Source organism: Mixophyes fleayi, chromosome 4, assembly GCF_038048845.1.
Source record: "Mixophyes fleayi isolate aMixFle1 chromosome 4, aMixFle1.hap1, whole genome shotgun sequence".
NCBI classification, from domain to species: domain Eukaryota; kingdom Metazoa; phylum Chordata; class Amphibia; order Anura; family Limnodynastidae; genus Mixophyes; species Mixophyes fleayi.
This window is the reverse complement of record NC_134405.1, coordinates 37,148,759-37,175,675: the sequence shown is the minus strand read 5'-3', so window position 1 is coordinate 37,175,675 and position 26,917 is coordinate 37,148,759. Positions and strand designations below refer to the sequence as shown.

Here is a 26,917-nt window from a genome sequence, read left to right as displayed (position 1 = left end):
GAGTGAGGATGAAGGGGCACACACAGTGAGGATGAAGGGGCACACACAGTGAGGATGAAGGGGCACAGGGTGAGGATGAAGGGGCACAGAGTGAGAACATGAAGCACTGCAGGGACTGGCTTGTTGAGTATATTATACTATATTGCTTTCTCATTATATGTTATAAGTCTGTATTACTGTGTGTTTAATCCATTAATGTGTAAAAATACAATAGCTCTTATGTGAACTGTAAAAAAAATAAAAAAAATAAATAGTATTTTTCATTCAGTATTTGACCGGGTGTGAAAAACTTTGTTAAAGTGTAATTTTTAATAAATCGATATGATTGTATTGCAATGCTATATTTGTCCTTAATAAATTGGATAACAAAGTTTCCCATATTGAATAAAATGCCTGGTCTTAAACAAGTTAATTGAATATTAATAAGAGTCTCATGGGAAACTTGTAAAACCAAATCTATATCTAGAGTATATTTGCACATATAGTTAGTATAAATACAGCCTCTTGTTGTATTCACAAGTCACATGTAAACACAATACTAAAGAGGTTTCCATACTGAGACAACACCTAGGTGTGGAAAGTGAAGTTCAAAGCATTGTTCTGTCTGTATGTGGGAGCCTCACCGTACAAAACAAGAGTCTAGAATTCATAGGCAGTATATTAATATAAGACAAAAGTAATAAACAAAAGGTCCAGAGTCTTCCAAAATATCACTATGACATCTGTTGTTAAATCCTTATTAATTTAAGACTAAATATGACTTCACTAATTGTAATGTTTCCAAGATATATCTGTGATATGTACTATCTGGTGGACCAAAATATCCAGGTGTCAACATTGCCCAAGGGACCAAAACAGAGATGTCATATAGCCACCAAACAGAGATGTCATACAGCCACCAAAACAGAGATGTCAATCAACTGGCTGAAAAGGGAACTACTATAAAAAAATGAAAAAATTAGGAAGTTAAAATTAACTTCTTTATGGAATTGCTGTATAAGTTTGTAATCATTTATGTATATTATTGAACATTTCCCATCCCCTAGACATTGTTCAAATACTATAAAACCCCATTCTGTCAATCAGTGACAGAGTGTTCAGTAATGAAACTCTAAGTTAACGTTAGCCGCGCTGCTAAATTCAATTTTAAACAAATGTTTTATTAATAAATGTTCTTTTTTTCCTATAAGACAATTGTTGCATTTTATAAACTTGCCCGCAGAAGCAGGTCTGGGAATAAGAGTAGAGCACAGCCCGGTTCTACGTAACTGGTGGGGAGACATCTCCGGGTACACTTTTAGCTGGTTAACACGGGTAGATAGCTTGGGTTAGCCCCAATATAGTGTGACAATCATGAACACAGGTACATCTGTAGAAAAGTAGGCACACTAAATCACTCAATTATAATGGTACAGAACTCTTGCATGTTTATAAATAAGCATTAATATTTAGAAACAGAGAAACTAAAGAAACATAGAAGCCAATTGTCCACAAAGCCTGCCCATTTTACTTTTATTTATTAGGTTTAATCCCAAAACCTGGACAGTCCGGGTGGCTCCCAGACTCCAGAGACTGTCATTGTCCCGGATAGCAGGAGCAGCAGGCGAGAAGAAGGACATGAGAATGTAATTTGCCATATTTCGGCCCACTTACTGCTACATGATGATGATGCAAACATGTCATTACACAGCTGTGGAATCTTCCAGTGATATCATCACACATTAGTGGGTGGGATATGGTGCAGAGGTGGACTTTTTGGCCACACAGCACATCTAGCTAAATGTCCACTTCACAAACTGCGGAAACACCCCATGTAAAAGCAATCTGCAACTAGTTTTGCGGACTGGCAGATGCTCCAGAAAATTTGCTTGGTGCAAATAGCAAACATGTCTTTCATTCTTTAATGTGGGAAGGGCATTTTTAACTAGTTTATTATTTAAGGATGGGGCTCGTTGGTAGACAAATGAAGGTCTTTGTGGCAGCACCTTCTTAAGTATCGGGTCCTTTAACAAAATATGCCCATGCTTTTTAAAAATCATTTCTATCTTCTTATAATTTAAATTATACTGTGGAAACAAAAGCCCATTTGTAATTACTTCCACCATTCTTATTTTTTCTTCCACCATTCTCATGTTTATGTAATAAAGGGTAAACCACTATGTTCTTTTTGTGGTTACCTGAATTTCTGCTTGTATATGGAATATTATCCCTGGTGATGAATTGGATCATATGAGGACAAGACCCCGTCCTGAAAATTGTGGGAAGTTGAAACTATATGTTTTTTAAGGCTTTGAAAATCCATGGGTTCGTGTAAGAGAGATTGGATTAAGGTCTTTGAGTACTGTTATTATTGGGTAATGTCGTAACTACGATGGTAAAAATGTGCATAGTTTGTAGCTATGTATGCATACTGTGACAATTCGTTAATTTTCTAAGATTGTGTTTGCAGCAGCCTTAGGCTGGAAACATACTACTGTGTTTTCAGCAAATTATTGGGCCAATCAGACGACAAACGACTGATTGGTCTGATATCACAGTAGTGTGTACCCAGCAACGGTGAACAATTATTGTTTCAAAGCACATGAAATCGTTGATCAAGATTTTTAAGCTGCAATGAAAATCTCTTTCAACGATGGAACAATGTTGTTCCTATTGTGCAGTGCATCTGCACTCTGCAGCATTGGATCGGCAGTTGAGACAGCTGGTGCATTTACCAGCGGAAAGGTGCCCAGGCAGATAAGGGGGGTAATGTGTAATGTAATGTACGCATTGTAAAACATACATCATCATACATTAGACAAGTAACATGATGTGTCTCAGTCTGACAACCAGTCTAATGATGGGGTTAGATGGGATTGCTGGAAGCAGCCAATTGGCCAACATAATGTTTTCTGGCTGGTAAGTGACACATCATGATCGGTGTAATATACACTGAAGGTTAATAATATAAAATAATGTGTGTCTTAGCATTATCTGTTGGTTATAAACAATCGCTAGTAAGGTCCGTCTAACAGCTGCCATGACAATTGGCATGGCAGCAAGTAGATACACCCATATTAATTTCTGCCAGTTCCTGTTTCCTATCATGTTCATAGTGACACCATCCAGCACAGTGTACATAATATCCCTTGACTGATATATGTACAATGCTCCTTCTTTAAAATAGCAGCTTAATCACAGAACTGGTTGAGGTGACTTATAATATCATTAAAACATTATAAATCACTCTTATGTATGCCAGAAAAGTACCTGGATAAAGTTGTGGGTGTTGTTATAAAGGGAGTGGTATATAGAGGAAACAATGTATAAACAACACTTTTATAATAGAGAGATTATAATAGTTATACTTAATGATTCTTTCAAACATCAAACCAACAAAGCTTAGCAATGAGGCATGCTGAGAGGTGTAGTCCAACTCATCTTGTGTTATGTAAGAAACAGTGGTGCTCTGTATAATAATACTGAGTATACACTTATAATGATCACACTGCTCTGTATAATAATACTAAGTATATTAGGGATGAGCGGGCTCGGATTCTGCTAATCCGAGCCCACCCGAACAGTGCGGATCCGAATGGGATCCGAGTACTGTTCGGATATTTTCGGCGGGCAAAAAAATGAAAACGAGCCTCTGACGTCCACGTCTCGCGTCATATCTCGCAAGACTCGGGACGCGAGATCAGGGAAGAGGGAGGTTGTAGATAGTGTAGTGGTGCTCCTGTGTCCAGTGGTTAGTTAGTTAGTTAGTTTCTCCTGTTGAGTGGTGCTTTTGTCCTGTGCTCTGTGCTGCTGAGTCCAGTGGTGCTTTGGCCAGTGCTCTGTCCTGCTGAGTCCAGTGGTGCTTTTGTCCTGTGCTCTGTCCTGCTGAGTCCAGTGGTGCTTTGTCCTGTGCTCTGTCCTGCTGAGTCCAGTGGTGCTTTTGTCCTGTGCTCTGTCCTGCTGAGTCCAGTGGTGCTTTGGCCATTGCTCTGTCCTGCTGAGTCCAGTGGTGCTTTTGTCCTGTGCTTTGTTCTGCTAAGTCCATAGTTATTTTAAAAATATAAAAAAAATCATAAAAAAATTTACAAAAAATAAATAAAAAAATTATACAAAAATAATTACAAAAAAATATAAAAAAATTATTTAAAAAGTATAAAAAAAATTCTAGAGCAATATATTGTTGCAGTCCAGAAATATTAGTACTGCAATACCTACGTTCACTGTTGTTGCAGTTCAGAAATATTAGTACTGGTCAATTAAAATACATTCACTCTTCTTGCAGTCCAGAAATATTATTACTGATAAATTAAAATACGTTCACTGTTGTTGCAGTCCAGAAATATTAGTACTGCTCAATTTACCTACGTTCACTGTTGTTGCAGTCCAGAAATATTATTACTGATAAATTAAAATACGTTCACTGTTGTTGCAGTCCAGAAATATTAGTACTGCTCAATTTACCTACGTTCACTGTTGTTGCAGTCCAGAAATATTAGTATCAGATATAAAACTACGTTCAATGTTACTGCCAAATAAAAAAAGAATGAAAATGCCCTGTCATCAACGAAAACAAGAGGTAGTGACGCGCTAGAACTCCACCCTCTATATGCTGCATAGGGTGGAGGAGCAGCAAAAGGTCATTCAAGCCTACAGTGCACTGCAGTGCCACTACTAGATGGCCCACGTGTCTGTGCCGCCCACTTGTGTCGCTTAGCTTAGACATCCAGCTACCTGGGTGCAACCTTTTAGCCTAAAATCAATATTGTGAAGTGTGAGGTGTTCAGAATAGACTGGAAATTAGTGGAAATGATTGTTATTGAATGTTATTGAGGTTAATAATAGCGTAGGAGTGAAAAACAAACAATAATACTGAGTATACACTGATAATGATCACACTGCACTATATAATAGTACCGAGCATACACTGATAATGACACGGCTCCCTATAGTAACCCTGAGTATATATTGATTGGTGAGTATATATCACTATGTAGCCGGTATATATGGCAGCGTTGCCATGGTAACATGCGATGATTTGAAATCCTGTAAGAATGCACTGACCTCAGATAAACTGATAAACCTCCCGTGAGACCCCAGGAGGACGGACACTGCATCATACAGTGATACTGAGTATGTACTGCTATATATAGTTACTCTATGTACTGATAATAACTACACAGCGCTATATAATAATACTGAGTATACACTGATAATGATCACACTACTCTGTATAATAATACTGAGTATACACTGATAATGATCATACTACACTGTAAGGTAACACTGAGTATACACTGATAATGATCACACTACTCTGTATAATAATACTGAGTATACACTGATAATGATTACACTGCTCTGTAAGGTAACACTGAGTATACACTGATAATGATCATACTACACTGTATAGCAATACTGAGTATACACTGATAACGATCATACTGCACTATATAATAGTACCGAGTATACACTGATAATGACACAGCTCCCTATAGTAACACTGAGTATATATTGATTGGTGAGTATATATCACTATGTAGCCGGTATATATATGGCAGTGTTGCCATGGTAACATGCGATGATTTGAAATCCTGTAAGAATGCACTGACCTCAGATAAACTGATAAACCTCCCGTGAGACCCCAGGAGGACGGACGCTGCATCGTACAGTGATACTGAGTATGTACTGCCATATATAGTTACTCTATGTACTGATAATAACTACACAGCGCTATATAATAATACTGAGTATACACTGATAATAATCACACTGATCTGTATAATAATACCGAGTATACACTGATAATCATCACACTGCACTGTATAATAATACTGAGTATACACTGATAATGGTCACACTGCTCTGTATAATAATACACTGATAACGATCATACTGCACTATATAATAGTACCGAGTATACACTGATAATGACACGGCTCCCTATAGTAACACTGAGTATATATTGATCGGTGAGTATATATCACTATGTAGCCGGTATATATGGCAGCGTTGCCATGGTAACATGCGATGATTTGAAATCCTGTAAGAATGCACTGACCTCAGATAAACTGATAAACCTCCCGTGAGACCCCAGGAGGACGGACGCTGCATCGTACAGTGATACTGAGTATGTACTGCTATATATAGTTACTCTATGTACTGATAATAACTACACTGCGCTATATAATAATACTGAGTATACACTGATAATGATCACACTACTCTGTATAATAATACTGAGTATACACTGATAACGATCATACTGCACTATATAATAGTACCGAGTATACACTGATAATGACACGGCTCCCTATAGTAACACTGAGTATATATTGATCGGTGAGTATATATCACTATGTAGCCGGTATATATGGCAGCGTTGCCATGGTAACATGCGATGATTTGAAATCCTGTAAGAATGCACTGACCTCAGATAAACTGATAAACCTCCCGTGAGACCCCAGGAGGACGGACGCTGCATCGTACAGTGATACTGAGTATGTACTGCCATATATAGTTACTCTATGTACTGATAATAACTACACTGCGCTATATAATAATACTGAGTATACACTGATAATGATCACACTACTCTGTATAATAATACTGAGTATACACTGATAATGATCACACTACTCTGTATAATAATACTGAGTATACACTGATAACGATCATACTGCACTATATAATAGTACCGAGTATACACTGATAATGACACGGCTCCCTATAGTAATACTGAGTATATATTGATTGGTGAGTATATATCACTATGTAGCCGGTATATATGGCAGCGTTGCCATGGTAACATGCGATGATTTGAAATCCTGTAAGAATGCACTGACCTCAGATAAACTGATAAACCTCCCGTGAGACCCCAGGAGGACGGACGCTGCATCGTACAGTGATACTGAGTATGTACTGCCATATATAGTTACTCTATGTACTGATAATAACTACACTGCGCTATATAATAATACTGAGTATACACTGATAATGATCATACTACACTGTAAGGTAACACTGAGTATACACTGATAATGATCATACTACACTGTAAGGTAACACTGAGTATACACTGATAATGATCACACTGCTCTGTATAATATTACTGAGTATACACTGATAATGATCACACTGCTGTGTTTTATAATAATGAGTATATATATAAACGGTAAAATATAATATAAAAAAATTATATTATTATAATTTTAAAACATTTGATTGTTATACATATATATATATATATATATATATATATATATATATATATATATATATATATCATATAAGTATAGAGAAATAAATGGAAGCGGATGCACAGTTCTTAACCGCAGGGAAAGCCATCAATAAGCTGCGCATAGTTCATATAATGAATAACTTATCTATAATTGTTCATAGGAGCTGAACAGACAATCAGAGCCGTAGCCCCCCTAGCCCTCAATTTTAACCAAATTAACCTAAAATATTCCTAAATTGCGCCCCCCTTCAGTTTTGCGCCCTGGGCGGTCGCCCCCTGTCGCACAGCTCTAGTTACGGCCCTGCAGACCATCACCGGGAAACTCATAGAAAAACAAAAATTTAATAGAAATATACAAAAGAGAAGAAACAAGATAAAACATCACAAAACATCTCCAGCGAAACAACAATTTCTGTTCCAGTTTCTTCCATTTTTCTGTGAGTTTTCTGTTGCTGGTCTGTTCATTTCCTTTGAACAAATATATATATCTATATATATATAGATATATATATTTACATATATATATCTCACACGTTATTTTGGTGTTCATAAACATGTAGCAGGTGAAGTTTTGCTCTGATGGGGATTGTTTCCTATAAGGAATGTATCCACCCATATGGAATTTATCCAATTTGTTTGGGTCATTTGACCTCTTAACTGGGCAATAAAATGGGGTGATTGTCCCTTACTGATAACAGGGTATCTCTGGATAAACAATCAGGGTCAGGTGACAGAAAGCATTCTCTGAAGTAGGTCCATCTCCTTCATCAAAATACATTAACCCCTTGTTGTCTTAGAAAGAGTGAGTTAATGAAATCTGTGTTGACAACCACAGAATTTAGGATACAATATACTTTCCATCTTTTTGTATTGGGATATTAGGTGTGTTGTCACTGATCATGGTGTGTGTCCAGTTTCCCCATAGCATTGGACCACCTTACCCTCCCCTAAAAGCACCACCGTCAATGCCTTGCGCACCAGTGACAGATATGCCTGGCACATGGGCACCGCTTCTGTAGCAGTGAGCATCACATACCTCCCAACATTGTGGCCCACAGGACAAAGCCTCAAATCAGGACAGTTGTGAGGCATTATATAACATGTAACATTAACATTTTATTTTCAGGACCATCTATAATAATAATTAAGGTTTTACTAATAATATATTTGTACCGGTTTAAGAATACATAGAAAAATGTTATCTTTTATCTTACAGAAAAGACTGTACCTTGTCGCTGATATTTTCAGGACAGAGATGGAGTTTGTGTCTGGCTATCGTGACCCCATGGTGGAATATTCGGAGCTGCTGTTCAGCTGGTACCGGCGTTACCTGATGGACTGTTCCGGTAGACTGGACAGAACCGTGAAGAACCGACAGCAGGAGAGCAGACTGAAGGCGCTGCCCTATGACACGACCTGCTGGTTCCTCCATGTCCTACGTAATGACAACATCAGTTTCCAGCTCAGGAATCCCGAGCTACAGATGGGAGACGGCTTCTACGGAGATGACGCTTTACGTCTCTGTGACCTGGAGAAATACATCACCCTCACTGATCTGGAAGGACTGTGTGCTGGAGAGACCGGTGGAAGAGCAGAGGAGGCAGGTGGGTGATCAGCCACCTTTTTTGTAGGGTATTGTGATCCACATGAAACAAGTAACTCACCCTTTGGTTTGGAAATAGTTGCGCTAATAACTTCATTATCATGCGTGTACTGCAGGGTTAGCAGAGCCTGAAACTGCCATCCAGGTTCCCTATAGAAAGTTCACAACATTCTATAAAACAAAGGGTCCTGTTATTTCAGTCCATGATCTAATACCTGTAAGGACGTTGGTGTAATGAGATAGTTCATCTTCAGTAGGAATAAATGATCCCTATTGTAGGTTCAGTGGATGCTCCATAAACCCAGCTAAAAGGATGTATATGATATTCATGTCCCTCTTCTCTTAATGAGAGGGTGGTTGTGGTGATTAATATTGTAAATGTATTCACTAAACTCAATGAGCAAATTCAACATTTATATGAAATACTAGTTAGCACTTCTGCCTCACAGGACTGGGGTCCTGAGTTCAATTCCCGACCATGGCCTTATCTGTGAGGAGTTTGTATGTTCTCCCCGTGTTTGCGTGGGTTTCCTCCGGGTGCTCCGGTTTCCTCCCACACTCCAAAAACATACTGGTAGGTTAATTGGCTGCTATCAAATTGACCCTAGTCTGTGTGTGTGTGTGTTATGAATTAGTGGCGCTATATAAATAAATGATGATGATGATGATGTATAAAGATAGATAGATATAAATAAAAAGACAGGGATAGGGCGCCAAAATAGTGTAGTATTGTAAGATCACCGTCCAATACCTTTAATAACGAAGTTGTGCGTACCAAACAATAGAGAATCTCAAATGTATCAAAGGGTGTTCTAGCACCTCATAGCAGACTCAGAGGCAGAGTGACCAGAGATAGATGGAACATAAAACCAGAAATAGTGCATAATCCTTTGTGTTTTCAACGTGCACACCAAACCCATCCAAATGTATATATGTATACAATCCTGAAGTCCTCGTATGTTTGCTGTTCATCTCAGGCATAAACCATCAGATAAAAGCCAACATAGTGTAGTATAGTCACACATAAATTGAATGCACATAGAAACATATAGCTATCACATTCACATTTATATAAAAAGAGATTAGCTTATCTGAAAATTCTATTCCACAATGTATTGGATCCTGGCAAAGATGTATCCCGGGTGATTCATACACAAGCATAGAACCAATAAGTCCCAGAAAGGAGTCTCTGTTATTCAATAAACATACATAAAATCCTCAACGCGTTTCGTGTAATAAAATTGTAGACCTCATCAGGAGGAAATGATAGACTGGGTAGCCAGATCGCCTAAATATAAATATAGTGCGCGATGGCATTTTGCGCCTGTGCGCTGTAAATGAGTCGCGCCATTTTGCATATGCGCAGAGAATGCCAAAAGTCACTAGTCTGCGCATGTATAAACAAGTGCGCAGAGCAGCGCTTCCGTACTGGTTCAATAAACAAAGGGTCATATGACATGTATAGTCACATGATCCTGAAGGTAAATCGGCTATATCATAAGCATAATAAATATTATAGCATATCTTGGGTATCAAGCTCCACTTGTGACACGGGCACCATTCTGGTAATGCACTCACAGACAACTTCTTGCTGAAAACAGTGCTTTCTCATTCCATCATGATAACACAGCATACACTCTCCATCAGGATGACACCAGGAAACCTAACTTGATACCCCCACCAGGGAGGTCAATATTATTTATGAATATATAGGTTACTATTAATAACCCTTGATGGTTTTTCTAAAATGCCATATAAAGTACACTCTGGATATCTTGGGTCAATTAGTACAAATTGGAATAATAATTATTGATAGGTAATGTTAGAGATTTGCTCTTTGTGTATTTGTATTAACCATCAGCAAGGTCTAGAGGCAGTGAAATATATTTTACAAAATAACTACCAATATGTTAAGAAACAAATTACTTTTCTCCTGGACAGAATACTATATACATTGATCACAACTATTTCCTCTTGATGAACAACAATGGGTATATACCTGGCACTTGGTTGTGCCAATCTTTTTCTTGGCCACTGGGAAGAAATATTTTTTGTCTAGTATATCTGTATGAATCAATTTATACATGATATCTATACTGCAAATATTGTTCTGACAATATTAGTTAATTGTTGATCAGGAATTATCAGAGGAAACATATTTGGATAGAGAATCCTAGCTGAAAGAGCTTACAATATAAATTATTAAATAGCATTCTGTTGCTATTACCATTTTAAGTGATGGAACATAGCTAATGGGTATCTTGAAGGTATCTGGAATAACAGTACTTGGATGTGATGTGTTGTAATACTCCTCAGATGACCTGTGCCGGATTCAGTATCTGCTCTTAGTGGTGGAAGAGACAGGCACTGTGATGGGCATGGACTTCCTGATGGCCGGCAAGTGTGACAGTCAGAGAGAGCAGCAGATCTGGGGAAGGAGAGCTTATCAATTGCTGTGTCAGTGTATGGCAAGGCCATTGGGCAGTGGACGATCCCGGCGGCCCCGGAGACTGGCAGTGGCAGAGCCGTCAGTGCAAGAGTAAGTATAGGATTGGTCTTTGCCATGAATGAGGGTAAACATATATATTAGAATTACCACCTGTGTATGGATCACAGCCAGTGGGTGTATGTTTAACAGCAGTATAAATGTACTTTAATTTATGGTTGGTGCTATAATTATTATTGTTTACTTATACAGAATTACCATATTATGCAGAACTTTACATATAGTGCCCTGGGAGGGATTAAAGCCACACCCCCAGCGCTGCCTCCCCACTAAGAATATTGTGATCAGTGCACCATTACAATTTGCAGAGACCGGGGGATAAATTTATCAAGCTGCAAGTTTCCGGCGGGGTTGAAAAGTGGAGATGTTGTCAATAGCAACCAATCAGATTCTAGCTATCATTCTGTAGAATGTACTAAATGAATGGTAACTAGAATCTGGTTACTATAGGCAACATCTCCACTTTTCAAACCCACCGGAAACTTGCAGCTTGATAAATTTACCCCAGGGACTCGAACATCCGTCTTCATTAACAACTTGCACTGTTGCTCACTGAGCCGCTCCTGGTGGTAAGGAATGAGGGTGAATGAATGGTCCAGTTCCCACCTCAGGAGGATAGCTAGGCACACCCCTGATGGTGCTACACAGTAATTCCTATCCTGCCCACCGTGACCTCTCCACCAAGACAGTCTGAGATCATGTCTTTGTCAATGTAATCTACTAATCCTCCTGGGCCTTGACAGACATTACTAGCATAAATAAGGAATTTATTTCTGGTATTATAATCTATGAAGGATCTGTTTGATGTCTACAACACTGATAACTGACTAATAACTATTGTTTTTTTGTAAGTAATCTCAGGAGCCACTTAGTAACTGACTGCAAGGTACAGGGTGTCTTTGAGGCTGTTTTTGATGGGGCTGGTAGAATATACTCCATTGCACTTTACTTATTTAAAAAAATGCAGTGAAAAATGCCTGCATAAAATGTAAATTTAATTATAACAGCTAGTGTAAAAGTTCCCATGTTCTCCCTAAGTCTTCACTATGCCCTTCAGGTTTCTCAGCAACCACCTCCCTCCCATGGGAGTCCGAGTCCAAAAGGAGCCGATGAGAGACTGGTCCACGAATGGAAACTTCATCTTCTCTGCAAAGATGGTGTGGAGTTGCCACGTGTGTAAGAAAAGGAGGTTTGAAGCTACGCTTACCCCTTGGTAAGGCAAAGGGTAAAGAGTTTGCGGGCAGGGGTCTGAGGTGTCTGCGTGGAGGTATGGTACAACATCTTGCAGGTAATTGGTTTCACTCCTTGACATCGTCATCAGCATTCAGCCAGATACTGTAACTGTAGAATGTTATACTATATGGACCTGGAGCCTAAACACTGTGGATGTTGGTTATGAAACACTGTACAGATTTTGACTTGCTGTGCATCTTGACTTGTGCAAAGTGGCCTGGATTTCTACCAAAGTGTGAAGGTTGGTGGAACAGTGCAGGAATCAGATCACATATTACAGAGCAATATTATTATAATGAGATGAAGGGAAGTTCTCTGCAGAGCGCGGCCATTTCCACTCGTAAAGGGATTAGACTTCTGCACCAGCTCGGAGCTGGCATAAATAGCGGCTTACCCTATACTTATCCACAGTGCATAAATAAACAATTAAAAAATGAACAGCCAGGCCCCGCCCCAAAAAGCTCCTACTCTAGAAAGCCTGAGCTAGTTACCACTATAATAGTGCACCATAAAATTTGGGTACCACTGCAAAAAACAGCACCACTCCTCCACCCTACAACAAGGAAAGAAAAGTACTGAGGATCTTTCCAACCCCATTGGGCTGAGGAGCTTACAGTTAACAAAACATGGACCTTTACAGTGGCATATTTTTCTACTCCATTGGTCCCAGTAAAATGAACAAGGGTCCATTAGACCCTTTCCCGTTATACCAAAAGAGTAAAAAAATAAATAAACACACATACATTTCAAATAAATTTTAATGAAATAAATGAACTTTAAATTAACTGATTTGAAATTATCAAAGGTAACATTTTTGCCACACTGGCCACTTGTGATTGGCTGGTGGTTAATGGAACGCTACTACACAGGTTTTTGGGATTGGGGCATGTACCGTAAAGCAAGCTGGATGGGTCATTGAGGTGCACAAGTGGAACAAATTGGTGTTTTTGGGAGAACATTGGGTGTGCTTTATAAATAGTCTACAGACGAGCCAGATATATTGTGTCCTGAATGAATATTCATAGGCTGATGCACAAAATTCCCTGTGAATTGATAGCCAACATATTGATTCCACCCACAAAATGGCTGCTTCCACTGTGTGTAGGCAACAGGTATGTTTTAAATAGAACAAAAGCATTTATCGGTGGTTGCAGAGTTTTCGTAAACATAAATGCTTCGAATACACAAACTCTACTAGTACAGAGCTATGTGCTCCAGAGAAATGGTCTCTTCCTGCCACTTTCCCTTTTGTTTCTTTTATATTCTTTTTCTCGGAAGAGAAAGGGCTATCTTCTGGGGAACATATGAAGCTTAGGGAAAATACACTTTTTCATGATCTTGCAACATTTAGACAGTTAATTCATGGCCATTAACTTTTCAATAATGTTCCCCTTGGTCTCCCAAGTATAGTAAATATGATCTAGGTCTCCAGGTTATAATAGTTATCTAAGTCTCCTAAGTTTAACGATTATTTGTATATAGACCAGCACTGTATGACCCTGTCCCTATAATCCCAAATCACACTGTATATAGGCCCACATTGTGTTATTCTGTTCCTATAATCTGGAGTCACTCTGTATATTAACCCAGCACTGTATGATCCTGTTCCTATAATCTGGAGTCACTCTCTATATAAATCCAGCACTGTATAATCTTGTCCCTATAATCTGAAGTCACTCTGTATATTAACCCAGGACTGTATGATCTTGTTCCTATAATCTGGAGTCAATCTGTATATATCCCCAGCACTGTATGATCGTAGCAATATAATCTGGAGTCACTCTGTATATTAAACCAACCCTGTATGATTCTGTACCTATAATCTGGAGTCACCTTGTGTATAAACCCAACACTGTATGATTGTGTCCCTGTAATCTGGAGTCACTCTGTATATTAAACCAACCCTGTATGATTCTGTACCTATAATCTGGAGTCACCTTGTGTATAAACCCAACACTGTATGATTGTGTCCCTGTAATCTGGAGTCACTCTGTATATTAAACCAACCCTGTATGATTCTGTACCTATAATCTGGAGTCACACTGTATATAAACCCAGCACTGTATGCTCCTTCCCTTGTATTCTGGAGTCACTTCACATGTAGACCTGCTGTCTCTGATGACGTCTCTCTGCCCTCAGTGATAAGTGTGGTGCGGTTCTCTACTGCTCGGAGAAGTGTAAAATGTTGGACTGGAAGAAATGTCCATCTGATATCAGCCACGAGTACTGGTGCGAGAAGATGAAGCAATTTATGCAGTTTGAGGATGAGTTGGCGGATCTGCCCTTTTATTTCAGCAAAGGTGATTGCTGACCTGCGGGAATTCCTCAAACATGTGTGACCCATTAGGGACCTGGGATCCTGTGACATTCCCCAATCTTCCCTGTATTATGTCTCTTCACTAATGCCTTCCATTGTTACTCTCATTCACGTCTCTATAGCCAACGTCTCACTGTTTCTGTTGTCTGTCCCTTTTCTGTATCTTCAATTTCCTCTCTCCATATTCAATACACTTGTGTTGTGTCTACCATTACTACACCAAATACGTCCCTCTATACTTCTATTCCACCTGTAATGGTCCCGATCTGTCTGCTCTGTATTCTTCTGTCTTTCTTATCCTACCATTTATTTTCCAGTGCTGTGTTCTGTCTTCCCCTCTTATCCCATCTTCTATTATTTCTTCTCCATTGTCAGTTGTCTTCTCTCACCCTGTTCTTTATTTTCTCTATTTGCTTCTCCATGTTCATCTCTCATTCTTACCTTTATTTTCGTCTCTCCGTTTTCATCTTGCGGTCTCATCCCTTCATCTATTTTTACTGCTCCATATATCACCTTCCTCTCTCTCCCTCTCTCATCCCATCCTTATGCTTCCCTTGGTTCTCACATCATAGAAGTGACAAGCCGCTTATTTGACAAGGAGCGTTTCCTGAGTACTCGGGGTCTCACTAGAGGTTACTGGATGGTGGAAAGCATTCATTACCACAGCAGCTGCCTGCAGCTGAAGAAACCTGCATGGGACCTAGATGGTGAGAACCTTACTGGCCAGATTTCCTGGGTGTGAACCGGTCCTATGTACTTCACATAAACAACTATCCACTGACTGCTCTGGATAACAAGACTGGTATGTTACAGGTGGACGAGAACGATCTGAACCCCTATTGAAGGACACAGAAATTCTTCTCAAGCTGGACCCGAAGGAAAAGCTCAAGAGCTCATTAGGTAAGTACCTCGATGGGTGAAACATACATTTTCTTGACCTTTTTCTGCTTTACCAACCTCCTGCACCCCATCTGACCAATCAGAAAGAATGTTTTTCATCATATTGTCTTGCTGTCTTCTAGTTACCTGGAAGGAGTATTATGATTGGAGGGGACTGAAGTTAAACAATCCTATAGCTGCTCTTCTCACCTATCCCCTCACCATCTATCACATCATCTCCCGAATGGTTCCTCAGCACTGTAAGTAATTAGGTGGGAAATACCACTGCTCATACCACAGGCTAATATAGGTGACTTTCACAATGCAAATGAAATTAACTAATGAGAGGCATTGACTGGTGTTCCTCTCCCTTTAGTTCCAGAGCTGAATATCTTAAAGAAACAGTCACTGAAAATCCACATTATAGAAGCAAGACAGGAGTACAAAAACATCTTACTATTCTGGGTAAGCACACGTTCCTCCCGTATATATGGGAAAGTGAGTTATATCTAAAAATGTTTCTCTTCTTTGTGGTAAGTATCTGTAAATGCTTGTGATGTGTTTTATTCTCTTATAGCCTGATTCATCAGGCAATGTAAATGCTGATACATGCCGTATTTTGTGTTAAATCACACTGCACATGCCCAGAAAAGAACTGTATGCCAGTTAACACAAGAACATCCAATTAATCTTAGAGTGCAAAGGACACTTACAACAGGCTAACATTTCAGGGTGGAACAAGAAGGGGAATGGGTGGATGCACGTAGTCAGTGTAGGGTAAGGACGGGCCAAGCTCAAGCGCACACAGCAGCTTTCAATTCAAGCGTCTGACATATCATTCCAAGATATGTGTATTTCTGCTGTATCACTTGCACCAGGTACAGTGTGGGTGTAAGTGTAGATTACTAGTGATGATTACTCGCTAGAGCATGACAGCAAGCAACCGTAAAACTTTTTCTTAAATCTCTTTATTTGTAAAGTTATGAAGTAGTATAAAGAAAAAACAAACATGGCATTATGTAAATTACACAATTAGGGTACACTGAACACGTCTGATATAGACTGGAACAGTGTAACAAGCATCCAACAGAACGGAACCTTCCAAGTTAGTGTAGTGGGTCAATGTGGAAGAGAGCCAGGAGGAGATACATGCCCTGTACCTAAACTGAGGTGTCATTGCCATTGTGCTAATATATGGGGGGGGGGGGGGTAATGGGATAGTAGGGGGGACATGCCGGAGTGGGGGGGTTGGTAGGGTGACGGTGGATAGGTGTGAGGGTACCTTACAATGTGTCAGTCGGTGGTGTTGTGTGCTTTGAGTATTAAGCACCTCAAACTTTGGGGAAGGAGGCCACTTTCTTGTTATGGAGACTATTGATGTATTCCATCCGGAATACAAACTATATACGATTGATTACCTCCTGGCATGAGGTGGGGGCTGCTTTTTTAATCCACGAAAAGAGAGATTTTATACTCGAATGACACAGTGGTAATGCCAGAGATGGTTGTGTTAGCGCAGATATAGCAGGCTAGGGGTTCAATGACTAGGGCAAAGAGCAGGGGAGAAAGAGGGCAGCCCTGTCTGATGCCATTAGCCAAAGACACCATGCCATTTGTGAGAACCGAGGAGGAGGGGTTGAGATAGAGGGCACTGATGGCCTTCAAGAACCTTCCTGTGAAACTGAATCTTTGGAGGGTGAGAGCCATGTACAACCAAGACACCCTATCAAACGCCTTTTCCTTGTCCACTTGATTTGTTGATGAGAAGTCAAGTTGGGTCAAGTTCATGACCCAACGGGTATTGTAGAGTGCCTGTCTGTACAGGACGAAACCCACTTGATCTGAGTCAATTAAAGCGGGAAGCAGTGGGTTCACCCTATTTGCAAGAGTAAAAATTTTAAGATCGGTGTTCAGTAAAGAGATCGGCGATAATTAGAGAAGATGGTGAGGTCCTTGCCCGGTTTGCGGAGCACTATGACCCTGTTGGTATCTGGGTAGGTAGAAATGTTCCCCATTCAGGATTCGTGTAAATACGGAGCGGAGGTGTGGGATTAGGCTAAATGCAAATGTTTTGTAATAGGACATTGGGTAGCCATCTGGTCCCGGAGCCATGGACAGCTTTTGGGACTTGATAGCAGCTTTAATCTCCTCATCGGTGATGTTGTTGCTAATGGTTGCTGCAGATGTAGAAGTGAGTTTAGGAAGTCTACACAGGCGAATGGCTGGGAGAGGGTTGGACTCCTGTGGGTCACCTGATGGAGGTTATAAAGGGCCGCTTAATACTTTTCAAGGTTTTGATTGTAACCACTGGATCATTATGGGAAGTTCCATCTGGAGCTTCTATAAATGGGATTGCTTGGTCTGCAAGTAGGCGAGTAAGTCCTTTCCTTCCCTAGCGTCTCGATTGATGACAGTTTTAACCTCAAGGTCCACAATAAGTTTGAAGGGGAAACGCCATGAATACGGATCCCTTTGTCCAAGAGGGTTTGCGCAAAATCCTGCATGTCTCGACGCTTGGTAATGGATGAAGGGGCCAGGTCTTGGTAGAGCTGCAGATTGGACAGATGTATCATGCAAAGTATTGTGTTTGTCAGAGCAAATTGTACCTAGATCCTTATTCAATAAGGGAAATTTCTTCAAATCCACTTCTAGTTGAATACAAATTTGTATATAATCAATGTACATGAATTTTAGAAGAAAAAGTACAGTATGTGCGTTTTGCATGCTTTAATGATTCAGATCCTTAGTGGTTTACTGTAAGGGTGGTTAAGCTGTGGATTCCCTGACAGGGTGAAGACAAATTTACAAACAGCAAAGATGGTTTGGAGATTTTATTGCAGGAAATTATACCTGTAGCTATAAATAATAGAGGACATTGTGGGAGTGACTGTCCCAGGAAAATTTCCCAATATCCATTTTTGAGGCCATAAAAGAAACTCCCTCCATCTCTCCCATATAAGGCTAAATTGGAACTCAATGGACCTGCATATTTGCTCACTCCACTCTGTGTAACTGTGTAATAGATAAAATGAAATATAATAGAACACAGTGATTTATTTCTGCAGGAGCTGTCGGTGTTGATGCCCCATGTGGTTCTGGAGTTGGTGTTTGCAGGTACAGACCTCCCACCGGAGGAGGATGAGAGAAGCTTCATAATACACAGGAAGGTGAGAAGATCGGGGAGATGTGTATGGGGGCGATGTTTGTAATCACCCTGTAATCTTGATGTGAAATATTAATACCTCCTTTCCTGCAGGATTCTGAGGTGGTCTGTTCCGATCTTACGTCTCCTGATAAAGACAGAGGAGTGCGGGGCATACATGTCAAAATTCATACCCGGCCCTATCACACCCTCCAAGTGGCTAAACCTGACCTTGTGATTGGTTTGTATCATGGCAGATATTCATACAATCACCTATAGAGAATATATATCACAATATCAGGTAGCATTGGGTGACACAGGGACCATGGGTTACACTGAGTGTCCATGTAAGGTCAGCATAAACAAGGAGATGAGGCTCAATCACTCAGCTACATCCCACCACTTTTGCTGTTACCTCCCTTAGTTTAATGTCTTGGGAACTTAGATGACCAATGAAACCTGTATGATTTTCCAGGGAAGCTTATTGATTTAGCATCCCCATATTTGTTCCTGAATGGATTATTTACCTAACGAGAGAGCTCACAGATATATTGTCCTGTTACTTCAGATATTTAAATTGGAAATTTATTGGGCACAAAGTGCCAGAGGAGGAGTGGACAAGTCTTCATATGAAGGGTCTGAAAACAAGCCTTGTTTTTGAGGGTGGTTTCCTTAAGTGTGAATGAACTTCACACAAGATAAGCGGGCTAGAGAAGACTTTGTTCTAGGACACAGAATTTTTTCCTCCTTGCAGAGGATTTCATGAAAATGATGGTTTTCTTCCCAGGGTCGTCAATCTTTTATGGGTCACCCTGGCAATGATGGGGAACCGATGAAATGTATTTTTATTATCCAAGTAAGCAGGTCGGTACAGGATCTAGATTGTCTAATCAATCTAGATCCTGAATTTTTATGATTCGTGACACCTATTAATGGAAGTTGTGTATTTCCTGTAGAAAGAGTCATACACACTGCTTTAAGTTTGTGGCATTGTTTTCTGGTGAGACCACTGCTCTGCTGATATGCAGCCAAACTCTCCATCAAACTTCAATCTTTCAACTAATCTCTCATAACCGACCTCTTCACTATAGACTATCCTACCCCAACCTGATGCCACTCCCTAGGCATGTTCTGCCAGCTCCTATCCCATGTACACTCCAAGTCTTACTATCTTCTATTGTCTCAGCATTGCCCTCTGCCTCTAGACTGTAATCCCTCACAAGCAGGGCCCTCTCTACCCCCTATCCCATGTATGTACCACCACCCTCATATTTCCTTGTTCTCTTTCTATGTGTGCTTAAGCTACAAAAACTTTGTGGCACTTCCAAAGAAATGATGATGTGGATGATAAAAGTTGTTGCCCAAATTAGACCCCATCTCTCTCTCTCTCCCTCTATGGGATGAAGACTGTGTACATTGTGGCTTTCCTCTGGGGTTTATATAGGGTTTATGATGGAGTTATGGACAGAGTACCAGAGTTTAGTGCAGTGAGATGCCCAGTATCAGGGATACCAGTCTCTTGTGTGTAGAAGTTATTGTGACATAGAACATAATGATTTTCCCAGAACCCCAGATATAAAATACATTTTCAATGATTCAGGTGAGATCCAGGAACTCCCCCAAGTCAGGCTGTAACCCACAGTCTCTGTATCCCATAGTCGCTGTAACCCATAGTCTCTGTATCCCCCAAACTGTAGAGTATAAGGAATATGTATAGAGATATAAAGGGTTATATTACTCTCCACATACTTCACCACAGCATATGGTAACCATCATATCCATCACTTTCACTGCAGGATTTAACTCTGGGTTTGGATTAAGTGATTCCTGGCTGAGTACATTACCACGACTACAGGTATGTGATGTACTAAACTACAAATTATCTCCCATCATAGATATCTACATAGACCAAAGGTAGCTATGAGTCTGTACTACCTCCTGCAGGGTGACACAGTGACACAGACAGAAGGGAGCTATGAGTCTGTCCCTCCCCCTGCAGGGTGGCACAGTGACACAGACAGAAGGGAGCTATGAGTCTGTTCTACCTCCTGCAGGGTGACACAGACAGAAGGGAGCTATGAGTCTGTCCCTCCCCTTGCAGGGTGGCACAGTGACACAGACAGAAGGGAGCTATGAGTCTGTTCTACCTCCTGCAGGGTGACACAGTGACACAGACAGAAGGGAGCTATGAGTCTGTCCCTCCCCTTGCAGGGTGGCACAGTGACACAGACAGAAGGGAGCTATGAGTCTGTACTACCTCCTGCAGGGTGACACAGTGACACAGACAGAAGGGAGCTATGAGTCTGTACTACCTCCTGCAGGGTGACACAGTGACACAGACAGAAGGGAGCTATGAGTCTGTTCTACCTCCTGCAGGGTGGCACAGTGACACAGACAGAAGGGAGCTATGAGTCTGTCCCTCCCCCTGCAGGGTGACACAGTGACACAGACAGAAGGGAGCTATGAGTCTGTCCCTCCCCTTGCAGGGTGACACAGTGACACAGACAGAAGGGAGCTATGAGTCTGTTCTACCTCCTGCAGGGTGGCACAGTGACACAGACAGAAGGGAGCTATGAGTCTGTTCTACCTCCTGCAGGGTGGCACAGTGACACAGACAGAAGGGAGCTATGAGTCTGTTCTACCTCCTGCAGGGTGACACAGTGACACAGACAGAAGGGAGCTATGAGTCTGTCCCTCCTCCTTCAGGGTGACAGACAGAAAGGAGCTATAAGTCTGTCCCTCCCCCTGCTGGGTGTCACAGACATAAGGGAGATATGAGTCTGTCCCTCCCCCTGTAGGGTGACACAGACTGGGTGTTACAGAGAGAGGAGTAACTAGTCTGGTTTATTTACTGTTTTATTTCAGACACTGAAGGTTCCGGCCTATTTCTCCGACTGTTCTCAGTACAGCTGTGATGTGGATGGACAGGTGGTTTCCATGGCGATGGGTGGGAATGTCAGCCCTCCAATACTTAACCCATTTCGCTCGCCATTGCGAATCGCAGCCACAGATAACTGCATGCCTTGGTGAGTAACCAGATCCCTCAGTAATGTATAGGACACAGCGGCCAATCCCACTCCTGTGTCAGGCTCCATTATGAAACTATAACTGGTGTTTTCAGGCTCCCTCCACATAAAAAGTAAGTGGTATAAAATACAGATGGTCCTCTCATGTGTACACACATACAACATAACTCTGTATTCCCTGCAATGTAACCAGTATTAGATAATATCACGTGGGTGTTCCACAAAGTATTTTTATAAATATCCCGTCACCATACCTCCCAGCATTTATACTTGCAAAATTGGGACAAGATAAGTGCCACCCCTGATCCCCCATCCATGTAAGCCCATGCCTATCAAGGTCCATGATTCTATACGGAACAGTTGGGAGGCATGGAAGACTCTTCCTGTCACACTCCACATGCAGCAACCAGTTATGGGAACTTGTACAGACATTTCTGGGGAATATTTCCCATCTCATAACACAGAGGACTTACACACTTATCGGCGTACCATTATTTTATCAAGGAATTTAAAGCAGATTGTGGGAACTGAACCATAATTAGCATCAGAAAATATTTGAATAATCAATCTTTATTAATTAATTATTAAAAACTATTTTCCTTAGGACAAGATTCTTAAATTGTTTTATTAAAAAAGCAAAATATTTTTTAAATTATGTAGTGATCAGTGTAAAGTGTTGAAATCTTGTATATAAAACTGTATTCTTGCTTAATCAGTCCTTGGAGTTTGTCAGAATTTGTGGGATTTTGTTTGTCCACCCACCTCTTGAGGATTGACCATTGCTTTGCACAAAAAGGGCTTCACAGGCAAGTCTATGTGGGGCTCCAACAGATAGTGGGAGTGGAGGGGAGGATGGGCCAGAGGTAGAAACACTAAAGGAGCGGTTCGATAGGTAGGAAGTGAACCTGGAAAGAACTGTCTCACAAAGGCCAATGGAGTGAAGGATGTGTAGGAAAAGAGGGTGATCAACAGTATCAAAAGCAGCAGGAGAATGAGAAGAGAAATTACCATTAGATTTTGCAGTAAGTAGATCATTGGTCACTTTTGTGAGAGTAGTTTTAGTGTAATGTTGGGGACGGATGCCTGATTGCAGAGAGTCGAGAATGGAATGAGAGGAGAGCAAGTGAGACAGACGTTTGTACACTAATCACTCAAGTAGTTTGTAGGCAAAAGGAAGGAGAGAAATAAGGCAGTAGTTGGAGAGAGAGGCTGGATCGAGAGATAGTTTCATTTGAATAGGTGAGATGAGTGTATGTTTAAAGGAGGATGGAAATGTGTCAGTGGAGAGAGGCAGGTTGAAGAGGTGAGTTAGAGGTGGGCATGTAGTGGAGGAGAGGGAGCGAAGAAGTTGGGAGGGAATAGGGTCGAGAGGACAGGTTGTAGGGTGAGATGCTAAGATGAGTGCAGAGACTTCGTCTTCAGTTACTGGAAATATCTTGTTGAATGGTGTTAATTTTGTCTTTGAAATAGGTGGCAAAAGTATGGGCAGTGAGGGAGGAAGGAGGAGGTGGTGCAGGTAGGAAGAGAAGCGAGTTGAAGGTGGCAAAGAGGCGATGTGGGAAGGAGCAGGGTGAGAAAGAGGACATGTGAGGAGGGTTTGTTTGTGTGAGTTTTATTTATGTAGGCTGATGAGTGTGGTGGGTTCAGGAGACAAAACAGTTTGTGTACAGACTAACAAGGAGGGAAGTACTGAAGGGGAAATCATAATCGGGAACGGAGGATTAGGATGATGGAGAAAGAAGAGGAGTTTGGAGAGAAGTATGTTGACATTAAATAGGAGACACTTTAAATTGAATAGGTGCATGATGGAGAGATATGAATGAATGTGTATTAGCTAGGGTAGGTAATAAGAAAGTAGAAAGGAACAATTGATCCAAATTGTGTGGGGCAATGGAAGAGGTGAAGGATACTTTACTGCCCCCTGGCTGGGGTTAATGGAGTAGGCAGTATCTGGCGCTCTGACACATCGAGGTCCATGACGATGCTGACGGATGGGTGCTGAGGGTCCAGCAGCCAAATAGATATGGTAACAGTAAACAGAAATGAGCTCAGTGAGTAGCAGAACAGATGTTTAAACAGCAATGATAGCTGAGCTCAGCGGGACAGAGATGGTAGTTCTGTAGATCCTAAAACAGCCTTGTTTATCAGTAAGAAGTCGATCCTCAGTGCTGCTGTGACGTTTGCCAACTGTATTTAGAAATACCCAAAGCGATATATTTGTGAGAATATCTAAAAAGTGGGAGCTTGGGCTAAGAGCTGAGCCAGTGTACAGCTTACTCCACCTGCCCATCCTTTCTCTGTGTCTCGTTGCTTTAGCTGGACTATTATCTCTTTTACATCTGTCATTGTATACCCTTGTATCTCTATCCCTGGTCACTCATTTATTATTAGGCAATTAAAGTATTCACCCCTATTTATAGTTTGTGATCGAAAACACAGGCGCGCATTTCGCTTGTGCTTTATCTAGGCAAGAACTCCTGACATACGTCTGGCGCAAATGACCCTGTTTTTGAGCTGGATACATCATGAGAATACATCCCACTCAATACATACATGTAAACGCACATTATTTTACATGCATCATTTCCCTGCGTACATTCTGTGCCAACCTATAAATAACCCTCATAAAGAACAAACACAAATGATTTTTTTAAAATAAACGTAAGAGAAACGTAATGCTGATGACAATGATCTTATAATAACATTTTATTCCAGGTACAGCAACGCATTCCTCTTCTATTTGATCTACAAATCTACCCAAAACAACATCAAGAAATGCAATGGCCAAGTGTCCAACGGAACTGCCCCAGACCTACCCCCCGAAACAGTCAATGACACCCCCAATCATAGGAAGAAGAAACAGATGGGGCGTAACCAGTGCAGGAAACATAAATAAGATGGAAGTTTATAATGGCTGTGAATAAAAATTTATAACAGCCACTTTTATGTCTATTTATTTACTAACGACTGCCCTATAGATTGAGCAGAAGAAACCACTTCCTGGTACAGAGGGAGATATCACATAATAAACAGCACCGATAGAGACAATAAAGATACATAATTATATATCTGGGCTAGAGAATAATCTAATAACAATTCAATCACTAAGAACTGAGATACAACAGTTAAATGAAGAATTGTCTTATTACAGTACATAAAATCGCAAGTAAGAAAAGGATCGCCTTGTGATACATTATACACACAGCCTGACTCCACATATTGAGAACCCCTTAGGTTATTTCATTATTTTTAAGTTCACTTTTTCTATACTCTGCAATTACTTTTTAGTCAACTATATTTCAATGCTATTTCACATACAACTGTACAGTTTGGAAATAAACTTTGATCATTTGTATTTAATTAGTGTGGACATAAAAGAGCCTCCATATCAGAACCTTGTTTCTGTCTTTCCTGGTTTGGATGTATATTGAGTTCTAGGAGAGCATCACCTACACAATGTTATAATGAGGATGGTCAGGAATAAGAGATGTAGGGAGGTCCATTTATGTTCCTATGAGGATGATCAATGTTTACGTATGAAGGAGCGGGTAGTATGTTGGGGGGATGCTCTGTAGGGGTCTGTCAGGAGCCAGTATGGTGTTGAGAAGGAGGGATATTCTGCTTTGATCTATGGCACTATGTTGGGGAGAGGGATGTTCTGCAGGTATCTGTTTGGAGTGTTGATTTTATTACACAGACAGTTTTATGTAGGCATACCTCCCAACAGACCCAATTAAAGTACATTTCTGAGCATGCACAGACCTATTACACACAAGATACAGAACGCAAATGGACTTACGCCTCAACATGAATTAGGTCCCTGTGGTTACCTACAGATTCAGCACTATCATGGAGTGAGATTGCCATCTCTCACACAATGGTGAACCTGCTAATTCACATACTTGTGTGTACACTGGAACACACACATTCAGTCTATACAACTGAAGGTCTAAGCAGCTGTGGCCGAGTGTCTGGCTGCCACACGCGTGTGGTGGCCATCTTTAAATGGAGCTCCGGGAGGTTTAATACCGAGCACCAGAGTGGTTAATACACCGGCGCTAGGCGCCGCGTGCGGGACTGATAAACTTGAAACATAATTATTAAACACAAATGCATTTTAAAGTATGTGTTGCGGTACTGGGAAAGTAGGAGCCAGCGCTGCAGCAATGAATGGGTTAAACCCCATCTCTAGGCACTGGGGAGTGTGTAAATGTATATTTAAGAGTGAATGTGTATGCAGGACATTAATGAATGAATATATTTAAGGTGTAGGCACTGCAGTGCCGGTAGTTAACCGACGTGCAGCGCCGAAAGGGATAACTAGGCGGGAATATGTGTAATGTGTTAAATGTCCAATATAGTAAATAAAATGTGTAAATTTATATTTAATAAAAATGTTTCTACCTCCCTGGTGGTCCAGTGGGGATCCAGGGTCCACTGGCAGTGTTTAAACTGTTCTGCTCTGGTTCCCATAATTAGGAACCAGAGTGCAGGGGATCTGGTGGTAGTCCTGGTCCCTGGTGGCACCGTGGGGGCTGTGGGAGCAGCCCAGGTCTAGCGGTAGCCAAGGGGGCCACCAAAGAGTTGATCCCCCGGCAGCCAGCTTCCAGTGGCTGCCAGAGGGTCTGATAAATCCAGGAGGCTAAGCCGCATACTGGAGCTCAAAGAGCTGAAGAAGCAGCAGGGCAGGGACTACTGCCCTGGGATTTTACTTCTTTCCCCCTGGTAATGTTGTCAGCCAGGGGGGGAGAATCAGACCCTGGTGCAGGGTCCCTCGAAGTGGTTATAGGCAGGAGATTTATCTTTTAGACGCTTTGCCCGCTACCTGCAGCTCTGGCCAATGTGATAGGTCAGGGGGAACTATCTACAGAAACCCGGATCTGAAGGCAACAAGTCAGGTGTACCAGCACAGGTGTACCAGCCCAGGGGTACCAGCCCAGGGGTACCAGCCCAGGTGTACCAGCCCAGGGGTACCAGCCCAGGGGTACCAGCCTA

At 41.1% G+C, this 26,917-nt stretch overlaps 2 protein-coding genes across 2 annotated transcripts in view; one reads left to right on the top strand and one right to left on the bottom strand.

The window, feature by feature from the left end:
- The window catches only part of LOC142151202 (uncharacterized), a 76,037-nt gene that overhangs the window by 40,276 nt on the left and 8,844 nt on the right, over window positions 1-26,917 (bottom strand). The window lies entirely within an intron of this gene.
- ZMYND15 (zinc finger MYND-type containing 15) lies at window positions 6,833-25,220 on the top strand. Its single transcript, XM_075206572.1, has 14 exons — window positions 6,833-6,890; window positions 8,433-8,820; window positions 11,136-11,358; window positions 12,383-12,538; window positions 14,698-14,858; window positions 15,448-15,582; window positions 15,689-15,775; window positions 15,898-16,014; window positions 16,131-16,219; window positions 18,820-18,921; window positions 19,011-19,137; window positions 20,693-20,751; window positions 21,762-21,922; window positions 24,638-25,220. Exons 2-14 carry the CDS (start codon window positions 8,472-8,474, stop codon window positions 24,816-24,818), a joined length of 1,947 nt encoding a protein of 648 aa, XP_075062673.1. The 5' UTR covers window positions 6,833-6,890; window positions 8,433-8,471; the 3' UTR covers window positions 24,819-25,220.

Coding starts and splice junctions, on each gene's coding strand:
- ZMYND15 (XM_075206572.1), top strand. CDS start 8,472: ATGGAGTTTGTGTCTGGCTATCGTGACCCCATGGTGGAATATTCGGAG. Junction 20,752..21,761: donor GTACATTACCACGACTACAG/GTATGTGATGTA, acceptor GTTTTATTTCAG/ACACTGAAGGTTCCGGCCTA. Junction 21,923..24,637: donor ACAGATAACTGCATGCCTTG/GTGAGTAACCAG, acceptor ATTTTATTCCAG/GTACAGCAACGCATTCCTCT.